The 18405-nt window shown below is 31.7% G+C and overlaps 1 protein-coding gene across 1 annotated transcript; it reads left to right on the top strand.

Annotated features, from left to right (window-relative positions):
• Nucleotides 1-2014: 2014 nt before the first annotated feature.
• LOC123917365 lies at nt 2015-7427 on the top strand. The gene is made up of 5 exons (XM_045969070.1): nt 2015-2486; nt 2678-2805; nt 3277-3389; nt 6793-6978; nt 7102-7427. Exons 1-5 carry the CDS (start codon nt 2152-2154, stop codon nt 7129-7131), a joined length of 792 nt encoding a protein of 263 aa, XP_045825026.1. The 5' UTR covers nt 2015-2151; the 3' UTR covers nt 7132-7427.
• The last annotated feature ends 10978 nt before the right edge of the window (nt 7428-18405 follow it).

The following is an 18405-nucleotide window of genomic DNA, read 5'->3' as shown; positions in this document are numbered from 1 at the left end:
AAAATTATTTGAGGTACCTATTACGTAAATAACAAACATGAAAATTTTATTAAATTCGTTTAGCGCATGAAAAAATAAAAAGGGTGGCAAAAACAATCTCCAAAAATTAAATCCTTGATCCAAAAACTTGAAGCTTGAATGCTCAATATAAAGGCCTCGATCCAAAAACACAGAAATAAATGGGCCGCGAAATTGTTATCACATTTTCACATGGATGTGCAAGGCTAAGTATGAAACAAATAAAGAGAATTACTTCTGGCCCGGCATATATGAGCACCCCCTGAAAACCCCAGTTTACCCCTCTTGTTACTTAGGATACTAGTGTGTAAATAGCAAAAAGGGAGGGGGGGAGTTCGCTTTCTAGATAGCAAACTGCAGTTGAGCTCACTTTCTAGAATGCAAACTCCTGTTTTCATGATTTTTTCCATTCTAGGTGGTGAATTTGAGCTAAAAATATTGACACTCGTTACTTAGAGTGCGGAAAAGTGTTCGCATCCTAGAAACCAAGAGGGTTAGTTTGGTAATTTCAGGGTGCGAAAAGTTGGATTCATATTTTAAATAGAAGAAAAAACTGACTAATTGTTACCTAACATAGTAAAGAGTTAAATATACTTTTATGATTATAAAATTTACAAACATTATAAAAAATTTACAAAATTTTATTTTAGTGCTCTATAAATTTTCTATTACTTTTAAAGTTTGTGTGCTTTTAAGCTTGACCAAGACAAAAAAAAAATAGTTTTGTTCAGTTTATAATTTTTTTATTTTATTTTTACCAACAATAAATTGTTCAAAATGGTAAGAGTTTTGAACCACTTAAACAAATAATCACAATTTTGATATGTGACTCTTGCATAAGAAATTTTGGTTGAAAAAGAGAGAATAAACCTTGTATGCATCATAACATTAGTTATCGCCAAACGATGGTAAATTTATTGTATCTATGACTTGTAACACATACCTTTTCATTTTTTATTTTATTGTCACCGTGAGCTTAACTCAATTGAGAGAAACATCACATTATATATTCATGAATCGGAGCTCGAACTCCAAATACTTAACTTTTCTTTTTTGACTAAATAAAAGGTATTCATTCAAATTGATAAGAGTACATCGATGCAATACAAATTCAAAATTGCTAAAAACAAAAATGATGAATCTGCGAACAAACTCACAACATCCGTGTTAATAGCATATAATGACATGTTGCATAAGCCTACATACTCCCTCCGGTCCTTTTTATAAGAAACACTTTGGAATTTTTATTTGGTCCTTTTTATAAGAAACACTTTGACACAATTCCATTTCTACCCTTATTAAATACAATCAAATAATTCATTATAATGCTAGTGCATTAATTAGAGAGACCTATTTCCCATGCTAGTCAAAGGTTAGTTTTGGAATATAACATAAAATGTTAGAATCATTAATGAGAAAATTTACCTTCCTTGGTCTGTGTGATTTTGTCAAAGTGTTTCTTATAATAAGGACCGGAGGGAGTATTTGACTATATTGAAGTTTCCGGAATATCCATGTCTTCGGATCTGTAGCGTTGATGGGATAACAATACTGCGCACTAAGACGGGAAAATCAAAACAAAGGATGATGAAATCACAAAAACAAACAAATGAAATACTAAATATATGTGGAAATCACACTTATTTGATTAAAATAGAAAGAAAAACGATTTGAAGGGGTAATTTTAGACCTAAATTGACCCAAAATCACCTCTATCTAGTAGATCAATAAGAAGAGAAAGAGCGGTGACAGCCGGTGTTAGAGGAGGAGGAGAACTCCAAATACTTAACTTATTCATAGTTAATAGTAAAATTCTAATCGCAAATTCTCTGTGGATAATTACTCTATAATAAAACTCTTTTTTAAATAACTTATAATAAACCATAAAAAAAAATTAAGCTGTTGAATTCAAGTTATTGATGAATTTTACGAAACAATGAATCCTTCAAGAATTCAAATTTAATTCTTAAATATAACAAATTTAATTCTTAAACATGGAAAATTGGAAATAGAAAAGAAAAAACATAGAAAAATTTAATTGTGTGGATGAGAAAGCATAAAAAGAACAAATGAACATCATCGTTAAACATCAACACAAACACAAACACAAACGTTTGAAAGTTGTAAATAATAATGATACTTGTTGTTAGCCATATCCAAGGTCCTTGTGGAGCCATGTTTACAAACTGTTCCATTTCGTCTTCAACCAAATTCATCACTTCAAACTCATTCTTCAATAATCAAATACCAAAGTTCACTAGAAGAAGTTCCATTAGAACCTTGCATCTTACACTAGCCAAAGCTGAAGGAAGCATAGAATCAACTTCACCACCAAAACCATCAACTTCTTCAACAACACCTCCTTTTGCCAATGATCAAACAATTTTTGTTGGTGACAAGGATGTTCCATTGGAGGGTGTTATTCAGTTTGACAAACCCAACAATAATTCTCGTATTGAAAAATGGGGGTAAATTATTTTTATTATTAAATTGTTGGTTTTTTACATAAAAATGGAAACTTGATGTTAATTTTCATTTGGGTTTATTTTTTTATTATTAAATTGTTAGTTTTTTTTTTCTTAAAAATGAAAACTTGATGTTAATTTTCATTTTTTTGTTTCTGTTTGTGGTTATGATGAGGATTCATGTTTTGTTGTAGGCGTGTAGCTTTGTTTGCTGGTGGTGATGTGTTGGCTTTGCTTTTGTTTGCGACAATTGGAAGATACAGTCATGGACTCTCTATTTTGGATTTTGAGACTCTGCATACTGCTGATCCATTTATAGCTGGTATGCTTGGTTTCATGATTGTGAAATTTATTATTGTCTTTGAATCAAGGTTTTAAATTGTTGTCGTGTCGTAGTGTTTCATATTGTCAATAATTGCCATTAAGTAGGTTCATGCATGCAGCCTTAATACGTGGCACACCAACGGTGTGTTTGGTGTCCGACACCGGCACATTGCAGTTGAATAGGCTCATGTAACCTTAGGACATATAACCAACACTTCACATTGAAGACATGTCTGGTGTGTTTAGTCTCCTCCACGTGTCCACTATGCCATAATCTGTGTCTGCGCTTCATTGGCCTTAATCAAAGTCGCATAATGGCTGTAGATACATAAACTTTTTGATAATGTGGCTGAGATTCGTGTTGCAGACTTTTTTTTATAACCATGCGAGTTGAACTTTTTTTGTTTTTATTTTGGAGAGATTATATGAGAGATTTGAAATTTGTTGGATGTGTTTCAATGGTTGGCAGGGTGGTTTTTAGGTGCTTACTTCCTTGGAGGTTTCAGTGAAGATGGGCGTGGAATGAATGGTCTACCCAAAGGTGTCACTGCTACTGCTAAATCATGGGCTGTTGGGATCCCTGTAAGTTGAATTTTGTTTTGTTATGTCAAGCTTATTGGCATACTTGGAAATTGGAATCATCCATCTTTCCACAAGTTGTTTTCCTAGCATGACCTGAGTGTCGGTTTAACTGTGTTGATATTCATATTCTCATAGAGTCATAGTTGACATTGTTTGCTTTAGCATAGATTTTGTTGCGAGGAAACCATCATTTTGGTTCCTAAATGTATTGAAGTTACAAAACAATTTATAAATGCGTTCCTTGTTAGTCAGTTTGGTTTACTTTTTTTTTTTTTTTGCTAAGAAGGAGGCCGTTAGTCCAAATTACAAATGAATACGACGATTAAAATAAACATTTGCAACATCGTGCCAAAGAAGGTTATAGCAACCCGGGGGAGGATGGGAGAGAATAACAGAACCCGTAGGAATAGATAAAGCGTAGTTTGCAATCCAGTCAGCGACTTGATTGGCCTGCCTATAAATGTGATGAAACTGAACTTGCCAACTCCGCATCTTAAGGCGATCGGTGAGGGAGACAATGGATGCACAAGGGTGGGAGGGAGGGCACCCCTTGGTAATCAAAGACACTGCAATAGTCGAATCACTTTCCATGTATATACGTCGAAAACCTTTGTTCCAAGCAAGTTAAAGAGTAGTTTGGATACCCCAAAGTTCCGCCATTAGAACCGAGCAATACCCCACGCTTCGAGATACACCACTAATCCATGCACCTGATTCGTCGCGGATAACACCTCCGCAAGCTGCTTTGTGACGAGCGGACATAACAGCCCCATCTGAATTACATTTGACCCAACCATTGAGTGGTTTCTTCCAGTTAATTTCAATATTAGCTTAGTTACCTTGCATGTGAGGAAAGGTTATTTTGGCCCTGTTGATGTCTGCCACTAAGTTATGGACTTGATGCAATGCACTTTGATGAGAGAAGCCTCTTCTTGAAAAAACAACTTGGTTCCTCTGCAACCAAATCATCCAAATAGTTATTCCGAAGATAATATGCTGATCTAACTTACCCAACTCGTTGGATGGCGTCAGGTGCACGTTCAACCAACTCGGGAGGTTTTGTGTGTTTTGATGAGTAAAATTGAAATTCAGTTGCCAGACCGACTTGGATTGCACAGTCACGTAAAACGTGGATGGGAGTTTCCGTGTGTGTCGAGCACAACGGACACCTATCATTTGCATCAATATCGAACCTCACTCTCTTGTCATTAGTCTTCAGCCCGCATTATATAACATCCACCGAAAACATTTAATTCGTTGGGGTCCTTCCCATTTCCAAACATTCGACCAACGTGATACTCTAGAATAAGATGACACAGTAAGGTAATCGTAAGATGGAGAATGTTCACCCAACATTGAATAGGGCGGTGTACAACCCGAGATTTGATCAATAATTTGATAGGGAATGAGATCCTCTACCACTGTGAGTGACCAGTTACCATTGTTATCGGAGAGATCCGCCAAAGAAGTGATTAGCTGTGATTCAGTGAGAGGTGTAGTTGCGACATCCTTGAGAATAATACCCGACGGTAACCAAGAGTCTGTCCAAAACTGATTTTTTTTCCCATTACCGGATATTCCAATGCATTCCAGATATAACATCTTTCCAAACTGCTACAATTCCCCTCAGGGACAGGATATCACTACCAAACTTGTATTTGGCTTTCAAAACTCGAACTCCGAGCGCTGAAGGGTTTTCCAGCATATTCCAAGCTAGTTTCATGAGGAGAGATTTGTTATACAAGTGAATATTTCGGATTCCTAAACCACCTTGCTCCTTGGGTCTACATCTATTTTCCCAAGCTACAGAGTGCCAACCTCGTTTATTATCAGTGGCGAGCCCCAAATGAAATCACGCACCAACTTTTCAATCTGCTTACAAACCCCTTCCGGAAGGAGCGTGGTTTGCATAACATATGTAGGAAGGGCAGCAAGAACAGATTGAGCGAGAATAACACGTCCCACGAAAGACAAGGTAGATGATTTCCAAGAAGAGAGGCATTTCCGGACTTTATTGATTAAGAAATAGTAATAGTTTGCTTTTTTCTGGCTAGAATGGAGAATAGGTACCCCTAAATATTTCCCAAAATCTGAAGACAGTTCAAAACCTGAGGCATTACTTATCTCTTGTGCTTTTTGAAAGTGAACATTTTTTGAATAAAGCACTCTTGATTTTTCCATACTAACCTTCTCTCTAGAGGCTTCACAGAAGTTCTTGAGACAATCAGTAATAATCTTCATTTGAGATAGAGAAGCTTCCCCAAATAATATAAGGTCATCCGCAAAAAATAGATGCGATATAGGGGGACCTTCTCTTGAAAGGTAGATTGGCATCCACTCCCGGTTAGATACCTTGTAGGATATCAGATGGGATAATCTTTCCATTGCAAGGACAAAGAGATACGGGGACAGCGGATCTCCTTGTCGAACGCCTTGAGAAGGATGGCTTCAATTTGTCTGAGGGTCTCAATTGGTATAGTTGGATAAGTACCCCTAATGTGCCAATCAACTAAATCGCCTCAGGCTTTATAAAGATTATCAAATTAAGAGGTTGCCATATTTTTCAGAACATTAGGATCAAATTCCATCTTGTTTTCTTCATTTTGGAGCATCTCAATCGTGCTGCTTCTTTTCTTCACAACAGTGGACATGTGGAAAAAACATGTGTTTTTGTCACCAAATTTGATCCAATCTTGTCGAGCTCTCTGGTACCAAAATAAATCCTCTTGAGCTAGGATATCTTGGTATTGTTGAAAGGTTTTTCGTTGGAGTACCTGAAGGCTTCTAGAATCCAATACCGCTCTCCGCCGGTCAAGACCCTCAAGCCTCGCAAGCAGCCACTTTTTCTTATGAAAGATATTTACCAAATTTGGTTTTATTCCAGACCTCAACTTTGTTTTTAAAGCCTGCAACAGTCAGATTCCAATTACCATTATCAATCCAGGACTCACGGACGAGCTCAGGAAAGGGTTGATCCATCGTCCAATTTGCCATGAATCGAAACGGTCTTTGAACTCTCACCTCCTGGTCCGGCTTCAAGCGGAGAAGGACCGGACGGTGATCAGACTTTAAACTCAGCAGATGAAAAATACTGGCATCCGGACGGTCAGTTTGGTTTACTAATGCTTCTTTCATTATTTAGTTTGGTTATCGAATATATCTTTCATTAGTCATTTGGTCCATGAAATAAAATTACTAACCAAATTCACACTTTACAATGTTTTTCTAATTTCAATACATTCAGGACCGCTGTGACAGCGCCTCACATATTTAGGGGATAGAAGGGTTGTTTACTTGTTTTATTGCTGAAACTTCGATGCAATTTTTCAAACAGTTGAAACTTGATAACTTAAGAAACTAAGCCATAAACTAGTTTCTTAATATCTTTTTAACTGCTTGGCAGATAGGAATTGCAATAAGGGCAGTAAAATCAGGCCATTTACCTAACTATGGTTTTGTATTTGTGAGTCTTGGAAGCACTGCTGTTTTACTCATTGCAGTCAGAGCATTATTGTACGCCCTTCTTCCAGTTGACAATAGTAAGAAGAATGATGTCTATCGCCAAGGCAGCCCCTTTGAACTTTTTGAGGTACATAATCATTTCATCTTTATCAGTTCTTGTTAATGTTAAATTTCTGATTCCATCACATAGCTTGTATCATAATTATGTAATGCTGAACATAATACAATATTTGTTTCTTTTCTTTTGTAGCTTCTTACATCATTAGTACGGCGGTGGTAGCGCGCGGTTACATGTTCAAGGCATTGAAATCTAAAATGCATCAGGACATCAGTTTCCATATCTAAATCTCTTTGTATTGTCCATTCAATTGAAACAAGTAGGAGCATACATATAATGTATTTGAATTTCAATAATTTTTTGTTACATTTACAAATTTGATCATTGTAAAGTTCCTTTTTAAGTCATTATACCATGATCTGGTCCATTTGCACCATGTCACATGATATGATGAAATGAAGTTTTCAGAATTACAAGAGAATAAAAAGGATCTAGATATCATAGAATCATCATAGTGTTTTTTTTTTTTTGATAAGCAAAAAAATGAATTATAAGGAGTACAAGGGGTACTCAACCCTTACAATTCAGAATAGATCACTTTAGATACGTTGAAAACAATCTAAAGGATTATTACGCAATTCAGAGAAAACTAAATTAACATTGTTCCCTGTTCGGCCTATAAACCAAAACCAAGAAAAATAAACAATTTGCTCCACTAAAGATGATATGTTCACACAGTCTCCTCTAAAAATGTTATTTTGAACATGCGAAATGTGGACTTTCCAACAATGTTATTTTGGAAGCCATTTTGACCATATTATATTAAAGTGTTACAGATATATCAAATGCAAAATTAGCATTTAAGGTTGCAAAATTAGCAATTAAGGTTGCATAATGTGGTTTATTACATTGTCATGCTTATTAAAATTGGGGTCTCACATTGTTGAGGTTCTTCAAATGTATTTGAATATTCTTATCTTTTAAACTTACTTTTAGGATGAGATAGAAGTCCCTTTAACGAGAAACCAAAAAAAAAAAAGTCCCTTTAACGATGGTATAGATACAATGAACTTGGTAATGCATCTTTCTTTCAATTTATTTTTTTTAAATGAAAAAAAAATGAAAGAAAGATGCATTTTATGTCAAGCGGTTGTGAATGTAGAAATTTGAGATGTTGTACATTTTAATGGGCTGGATACTAGATATTTTTACGAGAAATGGTGGCGGTCGGAGAAAACTTTGGGTAAAGGAAAGAAAATTCTAATTAAATTCAAATTTCACTTTAAAATTTACTATAAATTTTTATTCAAATTTGTTATATTTTAGTATTTCAATTTTGGTGGTAGGACATTAGTAACAACCAAAGATTCATCGCCATATTGAAACTGATCAGAGGTGGCGGTTCAACATTCTTATGGTGAAACTAATCAGTGTAGCAATGTGATTTAGCTAATTTTGGTTGTTTGTTGAATTCAAATTATGGTGTTTTTTGAGCTGTAACGCATGATAACCGTTGATTTAAGATTAGACGGTTGAATTCAACATTGATTCTTAAATGTTTGATTTAGAGTTTTAGACTATCTAATCTTAAATCAACGGTTATCAAATGTTACTGCGTGGAACTGTGCTACACCCATTTAACACATGCACACCCACCCACTTATTTCAAGTTCAAATTAACACTTTTATGAAAGAAAAAGAAGTTCAAAATACTAGGCATGACAATGGGCCGGAAACGGATTTTGCTTTCTTCAAATCCATAAAATTCGGGTATTCTCATACATCCCAAATCTTAACGAGGATAAAAATTAGAACTCAAATCCATACTCGATAGGGTTCGAGTATCCCCGTTTCCCTCCACCCGACATAAATTTGCGTCGTATTTTAGTATTTTTGTATTATACAAAAAGTTAAAAACGCAAAACTATTTTTTCTTATTTAAAGGATTAGAGGGAGGGAGTAATATTTTCTTTTATTATAACACAAATTACTTTATTTAATTACAATAATTACTCTATCAGTCCTTTAATATAAACTCCCTTAAAAATTTTCACGCTTATTAAAAAAAGTTGACAGTGTAATAAATATGTAATTACAGAAATTTCTGTTAAAAAACAAGAGAACTAATAAAAAAAAGAAAGTAATATAATAAAATAAAAGTGGATCAAAAAAGTAGAACAAAGTAGTATTTGAGTGACGTGACATAGTGAGAGGTATAGGTTGTAGGATAGAGTTGCTGGATTAGATAGAGAGAGTAGAATAGGAGTAGGAGTAGGAGACTAGGAGTGTAGGGTTGTGTTAATTCTCTGAGTGCTACGTGCTGAATATGCTGGGCCGGGGGGCCGTAGGGAAGGCTTATTTGGGCACTGCATGCGGTGTCATATCACCTTCATCATCACTAGATACGTTGCCAGCTACTAGCTACTCCTATCAACTCATCAAATTGTTTCACCACCTTCTTTTTTTTTTTATGCCATTTAACCATAGTACTAGTAATTAATAATCTCTATGGAATACTACTCCCTCTACCCTTATACTATAATAAAAATTTTGCTCTCTAAATTAATGGAATGATTAATATATTTGGTCCATTTTTTAGACCAAATATATTAAATATTTCATGAATCTAAAAATTAATTTTTTTTATATTAAAGATCGGAGGGAGTAATATGCAGTGTATATAAAATATGATAGTAATTGGCCTAATGGTGATTGATGTTGATCTTAATAGGGAATATCAGAGTTTAATCCCCTATAACTACAATCAAAAGAGGTTAAAATCACTTAATGTCAGAACTAACTTCTAAATCAGATTAGACGATCTAATGAGCCAAATACTAGTTTTGAAAAAAAGAAGAAGAAATCTTACCTCATTCTAACTAAATTTTATTTATCCATAAAAGTTTATCTAATTGGTTTAAAGAATTTAAATTTTTTACCACTTAAATCAATTAATTTAATTGTTAGTGTTTTTTTTAAGTAGCCTAATAACTAAAAATTTCACTCTCTTATTGTCAAAAAAAAAAAATTCACTCTTAAAAATAATATTTTTTATAAATGGTTCTTATAATTAGGCACGGAGGAAGTAATAAACAAACTCTTTTAAAATAAGTGAGATTTACACTTTTAAATAATATATTTTTTTAGGTGCATATTTTCTTTTAGTTATGCTCCTTAATTATTTAACTAATAATGCGTGCACTAATTATTTTTTATTCTAATCACACTTTCGTTGACTTAGCTTGCCACGGATTACTATAAAGAGAGTTTAGACTTTAGAGTGGAAATGAATCCTCCTCTCATGTACTAGAAAAAAGGATTCACTTTATTAGAAAAAAATTGAGTAAATAATGTGGGTATTTAGATCATTAAATTATAAACGTATGATAATATTTTAAGGCAAATATTGACTTTGAGGTATTCTTTAAGATCTTAAATAATAAACTTTTTATATAATTTTTTCGAAAAGCATAAAGTCAACGCATTGGAATATATTGCATTTAACTTTTTGAATAAATTTTTTTTAAATAAAATGTTTAAAGAGTCTTCCTAGCAAGACCCATATTTTAATTAAAAAAATGGAGAAAAGTTGGTCAATTGTTAAGATGTAACAATTGAAAAAACTTGAAGAAAAAAATTTGAGAGGATCGTTTCTCATAAGTTAGATACATCATACATTATTCTTTCAGTCTATCCATAAAATGAACATTTTCTTATATTTATGAATAAAATGAGTATAATTTACACATGATTAAACTTTTTTCTTTTGTTAGGATGTGAGGATTTATACTCTTGTTCGTAGGGAGTATATGAGAGGATTCATTTCCACTCTAAACTTTTTCTTTTGTTACATGTGGGAGTATTTGATATAAGTAGTTTTAGTTTATGTTATTAATTTGTTCTTTTTATACTCTTGCTTTTTAAAATTTTATCGGACTGAATTGTTCTTTTTATTCAGCCCGTCATTTGTTTTTGTTATGATTGAATTGTTAGAAAAAAAATAAATTGAAGGGTTAAATATATTTTTAGTCTCTATAGTTTTACAAAATTTTTATTTTAGTCTCTGACGTCTGTTTTTACATTTTTTAATCCCTATGATTTTATAGAATTTTCGTTTTAGTCCCTAAAGTTTGTTTTCATAATTTTTAGTCCTGTAGTTTCACATAATTTTCGTTTTAGTCGTTGAAGTTTGTTTTCACACTTTTTAGTCCATCAAGTTTCTTCACTCAAGGTTTTTAGTCCATACTTTTAATCAAACTATTGTATACTTTCACATTTTTTAATGATCTTTTATATTCATTTTTATAATATTATAAGAACATCTTAAATAAAAATTTATTTTTTTAACATAAGATGAATTATTTATGAACTTTTATGTGGAAAAAACTAAAAAATTAATATTTAATTTATTTCTTGTTAAAAGAATTAAACTTTTGAAACATAGATTCATATAATGTACTACTAAACATGACCGCAGAAAAAAATTTAAAATTTCGAATGATATTCACGAGTTGAATGAAAAGTAGGGACTAAAAACCTTGAATGAAAAAACTTCATGAACAAAAAAATATGAAAACAAACTTCTAAGACTAAAACAAAAATTCTATAAAACTATAAGGATAAAATCATATTTAACCCTAATAGCTTAATTAGTTTGATGGGAAAGTAATACTCCCACGGTAATGTGACATGAGAGAGAGAATCTGCTTCCAAATTTTAAAGAAAATTAGCATAGCGTGTTAAAGTTCTCTATTAATAGCGAAATTTATCTCAAATTTGTATGCCCGTTAAAAATTTCATTTTATTGTGGATCTTCTTGAAAGAATTCAAAAAGCGATGCATAGTAATATTGTGTCTCCTAGATTAATAAATGTGGTTTTAGGAGGACTGATTTTGTCATCTAAAAAAATTTAGCGACGCAGTTTGTTGCCCCTTATTTTTCATCCATATGTAATTATATTGATTATATATATAATTTAGGCTTAATTAGTAAAATGATCCCTTAAAAATATTTTTTGTTTCACATTGGTTCCTTAAAGACATCTCCGTTAATCAGTTTGATCCTATTTGGACATTTTTTTAGGGACCAAACTGATTAACGGAAATGTCTTTAAGGGACCTATTCAGACCTTTTTTTCTTTAAGGGACCTATTCGGACTTTTTTTTTCTTTAAGGGACCAATCTGAAACCAAAAATGTCTTTAAGGGACTATTTTACTAATTAAGCCTATAATTTATATATAATTCGACTCGTCTGATTCATTAAAAAAATATAGATTTATTGTTAGAAGCTTCATTTGTTTGCTCTCGTTAAAACTTCATTATATGAAATGTATTGTTTAAAATAATTATAGCAGATAATACATAGATGAATATAATATTTAGGAAAAATAAAAGTATCGCAAACTGATCAACCGAACTGAACCAATAGAGAGTTCATCGATTCTTTTTTCGACCAAAAAATGTTCAAACCGATTCAATTATATTACACCCTTAATTATTTCTCCCCCTCCCTTCCCTCCAAACTCGCGCCTTAATTGATTTGTTGATAAAATGAAGTTTTAATTATGCCCACTTTAGGGTTTTCCTTCTATCATTGTATTTTTCTTTTATTAGGGCATGTATTTGTGATAAGTATGGCCCTATGGGACATGCATTTGTGATAACGTACATTAAGACCAGAAGGCAGATAAAAGATTAATTCAAAGAGCAGAAATAACGTACCAATTTAATTTGTCTATGAGCTTTTCAAATCTGTCCTCACTACAACAAGAAAATAAGAAAGAATAAAAATAGAAAAAGATGCATTACCTTGATAAGCCAAAAGAGTAAGAATCTAAGGTGATTGTGACATGACATAGAAGCTTGGATTTTGACATTTCATAACCGGGGGGGTCATGACTCATGACTCAGAAAGAGTGAAAAATAGTACTGCTACTATAGATTAGATTAGAAGATGATGAGAGTGTAATGTAATGTAGTAATTGGAAGAATAGTTGGATTGAATTTTGAGTTCAAAAAGTCCAGTTTTTTGCATCAAATGAAGGGGACATAATGAGGAGAGAGAGTGTGAGAACTAGATAAGGAAAAGGTTGTAGACCAATTTGCATGACATAAGAACATTTGAATTCTAATGGCCAAACATATATGCAGGCAGGGGTAGCAGGCGTAACATCTCTTACTTTACAGTTCCTGAAATTTCTCAGTTAGGTAGGCATCAAGGAGAGTGATATCAAAATCTACTTTTTCTTTTTACTTTTTCTAACAATGAGTAAAAAATATGACTCGATCTCTTCTTCGTTACAGCTAAGATGATGACATGATTGAAATTGGTTCAATGCGAACTACATATTTTAATTGAAATCAATTAAGTCATCATCTCAATCGTGAAATTGAAGAGGAGCATTAACCTGATCTACTTCTGAGAAACGGTGTATGTCGTCACTCGTCATTAGTCTTAAACATTCTCAAGTACTATAGTTTACGGTGAATCATATTACTCTAGTCATAAACTAAAATTAATCGAACAAAATTGATACATTTGATTTAGATTTTAAGCTAAATACAATAATTTTCTTTGACATTTTTTAATTATATTTAAGATCAAATAAAGTAATAAATATTAAAATTTCTTTATATATAAGATATTTCCTCACCGTAAAAGGTACGTTATGTTGGACTTTGAATTTTTTTTATCCTCCACTCTCACTCTTATTCTCATTTCTTAAAATTGCAGTGCTAAACTCAAAAACAAACAAAATGTGCTTTTCTATGATATAATTAAAGAACTAAATTATTTGAAAAATAAAAAACTAAATTATTGTATTTAAAATACTAAAATCTAATTTTATAATTTGAAGGAGCAATATAGTAATTTACTTCTTTTGTACTAGTCATTGAGCAATAACAGACTAATTTTGGGAATGGATCTTCTCCAGTATTATTTTCATTAGAGGGATTAATGTCTTGATCTTGACCTTCCATTTCTTTTTTTACATTATAGTCAATTTACAAAAAAAAAAAAACAACATATGGTTAGGATTTCACTGGATTCACTTTTCAATGGAAAGGATCCTCTCCCGACTAATTTTATATTCGAATTATGTCCTTGGAGGGTCATGCATCATGCATGGTTGATGATGAGTGAGTGAGTCCTGGAATCCGTATATGTGTGGCTTGTTCAATTGTTCTGTGCATCTGAACAGTGCGTTTGTCTTCCTAGTTAGTTTGTCTTTTTCGTTAATAATAATGTCAGAAACTTATTCATTCAGTGTTTAACATATTATATATAAGGTGTGACAAAGGGAGACATAAAACACTTTCATTATTTATACGGAGTAGTAATGCATGGCATATATAAGACTATATGACAATTTTCATAATCAAATTCAATCTCAAATGAATCTTCATCCTCCATCAATAATTTAATGTTGAGTATGACTAAAAAACAAAAAATGACTTGTAATGATTGTAACATTGAAAATTATAATTCATTTTAAACGGTATTTTGTAAAAATTCATAAATCGCTAATCTTGATGAGTCTCAATAACATATCAAACGATGTTTAATTTTTCTAAAAATTTATATAAATGATCTATATGATATAAACTTTCAATCTAACGGTAGATTTTGTAAAATTTATTTTCGTTATCAAGATATTGACGAGTGGTGCTCGTCTCACTCTTTCATTTTAGCCAAAGCCTCAAAAGTATACTTTTAGTTTTCTCATTACAACTTCTCCAAAATAAGGTACTTACCCCACATAATCTCTTTAGGTGTAATGTTATTGTGGAGTATGGTATAAGGTTTATAGATGGTTATGTCGGGAGCTAGTTTTACCTTAAGATTGACGGGATTATTTTTCATCTTTGTAGATTTAGGGGTTAGAACTAGGATTATGATAGGTTTGGTTTTGGTTTTGCATGATGTTTTGTGGTCCATCGGGAAGGCTCGATCAAAATAGTCTTTTTTTTTTCCGGCAAGACAATAGATGTGGAGCAATGGATGGATATGATTCAGTTCTCTTATTGGCAATAGTTCTATTCTAAGAGTTTTGGCAATCTTTGCTCCCATTATGATTTATGAGTGGGTGATAGAGCCCGTCCTTTCTTGATGTCAGTAGAGTTTTGTGTGATTGACATGCCTCAATGTCTCTCTTTGTGTGGTCTTGGGGGCGGTCCGCCCTTTGAAACTCCTTGCATGTGGCTGGGTGCCCCTATGATCTCAGTTTGGGGTTGGTTGATTTGTTTTGTACTGATAGCATTGAGTTGCTTTCTAGCTCTCTGCTCATCCTTTTCTATTTGTTGATTTGTTTTTCCTTCCTAGTGATTATTTCTTTTTTATTTGTTTCGAGTATTTTTAGTACTCATTGTTTTGTGGTCTTTTGACTTTTCTTTTTTTGACAAACCTTTATTTCGAAAAAATTTCAATTGAAAAATATTATAATATTTACCATTAAAAAAAGTTATTTAAAATTTATAGAGTTAATTTGAGTTCTTCATCGCAAAACTCTCAATTTCAATCTATTTTTTTCTTGTATTTGATAGATTGAGTAGTTATGTCACGTATCCGTGACAGATTTTATCCGCAGATACCTGCATATATGATTTTTTTTTCTATCTCTAATTACGCATGTTTAAGAGAGTTTATAATTTTTTCATATAAAATTATACGAGGATGTTTGCAATTTTCATAACTAGTACTCAAGAGTTCTAATTATTAGCATTTTAAGATTTAAAAGAAAAAAGTCCTAAATAGCATTTTCCTTTTCTCATTTCTTTTTGGACGTGAAATCATACGTTGACTAATTTTGCCAGTTTGCAATGTCACACACACCAACACGAATTATGTTATCAAGTCTGAAATTCGAAGCCCCCTGCTCCAAGTCCAACAAACAATCATATCCCATGCCCAAACTCTTTCACCATTTCTAACAAGAGGTCTGCTATATAATTGTATACTACATCCAAATTTTTTTTTACCATGATATTGACACGATGTTTTCACCAACGTTAGTAATGACTAATTTTTATCGGGAAACTTGTGGGGCATACAAGGTGAGTTATGCTTTCCCAATCAAATTTTCTCCATACGCATGAGTCAGGAATCGAACCTCTGACCACATACTTAAGAGGACCAATACTCTTACCGCTTGGACCAATTTATTGTTGGTTACTACATCCTATCTTTAATAGAAGAATTTTTTTTTCTAATTTAAAATACACAGAAACTAATATATCATATATTTGGTCATGATCAGATACATCAGACAGTGTATTTAAAATATAAACTTTTTTTTACTAGTATTAGTGTTATTTTTTATTTAAAATATTGTCAATGTTGTTTGAATTTATGATCTCAATATCTCATACATATTATTAAAATATCTTACCAAATCTTGTGATCAAATATTGTCTCATTTGTTTGATCATTAGTCTGACTTTTTTACACTTAAATAAATTAAAATATGTTAATAAGTGTCTTAATAGACCAATTATTAGTTGATTTAATGATGATTGACTCTGATTTAGTTGTCTTAGGTATCGCATAAGAAATAAAAAGTAACATAACATTTGTATAAAAATTTAAATGTTGTTTTAATATCTTGATTAAATTTCACATTTGTTAAATTTTAGATGTGGTTAAAGCTACTCCGAATGCCTCTTTCTTTTTGGATGATATTAAAGCTACCTCTTGAATGTGGTTTAGTGATAGATTTGTTCGCAATTCTTGTTTTTCTTTTATCGATTGATGTTCTGATCCTATGAATTATATCCAAAACATATAATAAGTTGCTTTGAACTATAAGAGATTGAGTATATCTTGTACTCCATTATAATATATTTGCTTATAATTTTTTTTTTTAATTATTTTAATTATTTGATTTTAACTCTAAATTTTACTATAGTTCAATTTAAAAAGTCAAAAAGTTAAAATCAAATAATTATCAAATTTGAGGGGACATTTGAACCTTTATATAAAAGTGAAATAATTAATAATTATATGAGGCGGTGGAAATATTTTTGTGGTAACACAGGCGGTGCAAATATGAAATATCATAGAGTAGATATCTAAAGAAAAATAAAGATGCTTTAAAAGTTTGCAGAATGGCACAGAGTGAAGTACTGTATATGAAATGACTAGATGAGCAGGTACGTCTTTGCTGCTGCTGCTGCATGTCAAATCTTATTAACCCCTATGCATTCCAAAGTTCTCTTCTCTTTCTCACGGTAAAAAATAAGATACTACAGTACTATAATAGATTCTTCGGATATTTCTTATCTTAACATCACACTACTATATGTCACTGGGAGGAGTGCTAGCAACACATTCTTTAACAAACACACTTCAATATACTTTCTTTTCTTTTATTGGTTAAAATTTATATGGGTCTCATAAAAGTTATATGGGTTCACATTTTTTTATAGGATTCATGTGAATTTCAACCAATAAAAAAGAGTGTGTTGGAGTGTGTTTATTAAAGAGTGTGTTGCTAGCATTATTCATGTCACTAGATTCAGCTACTACCACACTACATATATATAATACTAGTATTTTCTCCTTTAGTATTTTATAATAAGAGTCTTGTTAACTACTCAATTTAGTTTTTAATACAAGAAGTTAACTTTTTAGATACATTAAAAAAATGAATGTATTTAATTTATAATATAATTTAAATATATCAATTTTTTAATGTATTTAAAAAATAAATCTCTTATATTAAAGATCGAAGGGAGTAGTAACTAGTGCTCCGGAACATTAGTTAAGGAATTAAAATGAAAAAAAAAATATAATACATTGAAAAGAATAAAGTTTAGCCTTTAGTATATTATACAATAATTATTATTTTTTATTTGTATAAAAATACAGTGAAAACAAGATATGTAAATAATCTTTCAATCCTTTATTATAAGCTCATGTTGATATTTTTCTCACATATTAAAAAAATTAATAGTTTAATTAATATGTATTTTTGGATATTACAATTACTAATCGTTTGGTTTTAGTTCAAATTCATTCATCGGTTTTCGTATTTTTCTTCCTTTCCACTTTCTTTCTTTCTTTCCAAACAAACAGATCGTCGTTGGTGAAAATATGTATTTATAGTTGATTTTCTATACTTTTTTTTTACTTTTATCATCAGTTTAATTTAATCTGATTCAGAGGTCAGTTCTGACATCAAGTGATTCCAGTCGCCTTCTATTTAAGTTCATCGCCAATATCACTAAGCCAACTAATGATTGATTGACTTTTTATATTCTAATGCAAAGTAAGATTATGTTTAAAAAAATAATAATAAATACATTAGGAATTTGAAAAAGAGTGATTATAATTATAGACCAAAAAAATAGTATATTTGATCACACTAGATCATTTAAAATGGAATGGTTAGAGGGCTTTGTCTAACATGCACCACTTGATTAAGTGGTGCATGGTGCACAAGTGTTTGATATTTTTATAACGAATACGAATTTTACAAAATTCACCGTTGGATAG

Source organism: Trifolium pratense, linkage group LG1 (assembly GCF_020283565.1).
Source record: "Trifolium pratense cultivar HEN17-A07 linkage group LG1, ARS_RC_1.1, whole genome shotgun sequence".
Classification (NCBI taxonomy): Eukaryota; Viridiplantae; Streptophyta; class Magnoliopsida; order Fabales; family Fabaceae; genus Trifolium; species Trifolium pratense.
This window is presented reverse-complemented; position numbering and strand designations above follow the sequence as displayed.

What these genes read in the sequence shown, in the direction of transcription:
- LOC123917365 (XM_045969070.1), top strand. Translation starts at nt 2,152, where the DNA reads ATGATACTTGTTGTTAGCCATATCCAAGGTCCTTGTGGAGCCATGTTT. An exon ending in TCTCGTATTGAAAAATGGGG is followed by an intron (nt 2,487 to 2,677) that starts GTAAATTATTTT and finishes GTTTTGTTGTAG; the next exon opens with GCGTGTAGCTTTGTTTGCTG. An exon ending in TGCTGATCCATTTATAGCTG is followed by an intron (nt 2,806 to 3,276) that starts GTATGCTTGGTT and finishes AATGGTTGGCAG; the next exon opens with GGTGGTTTTTAGGTGCTTAC.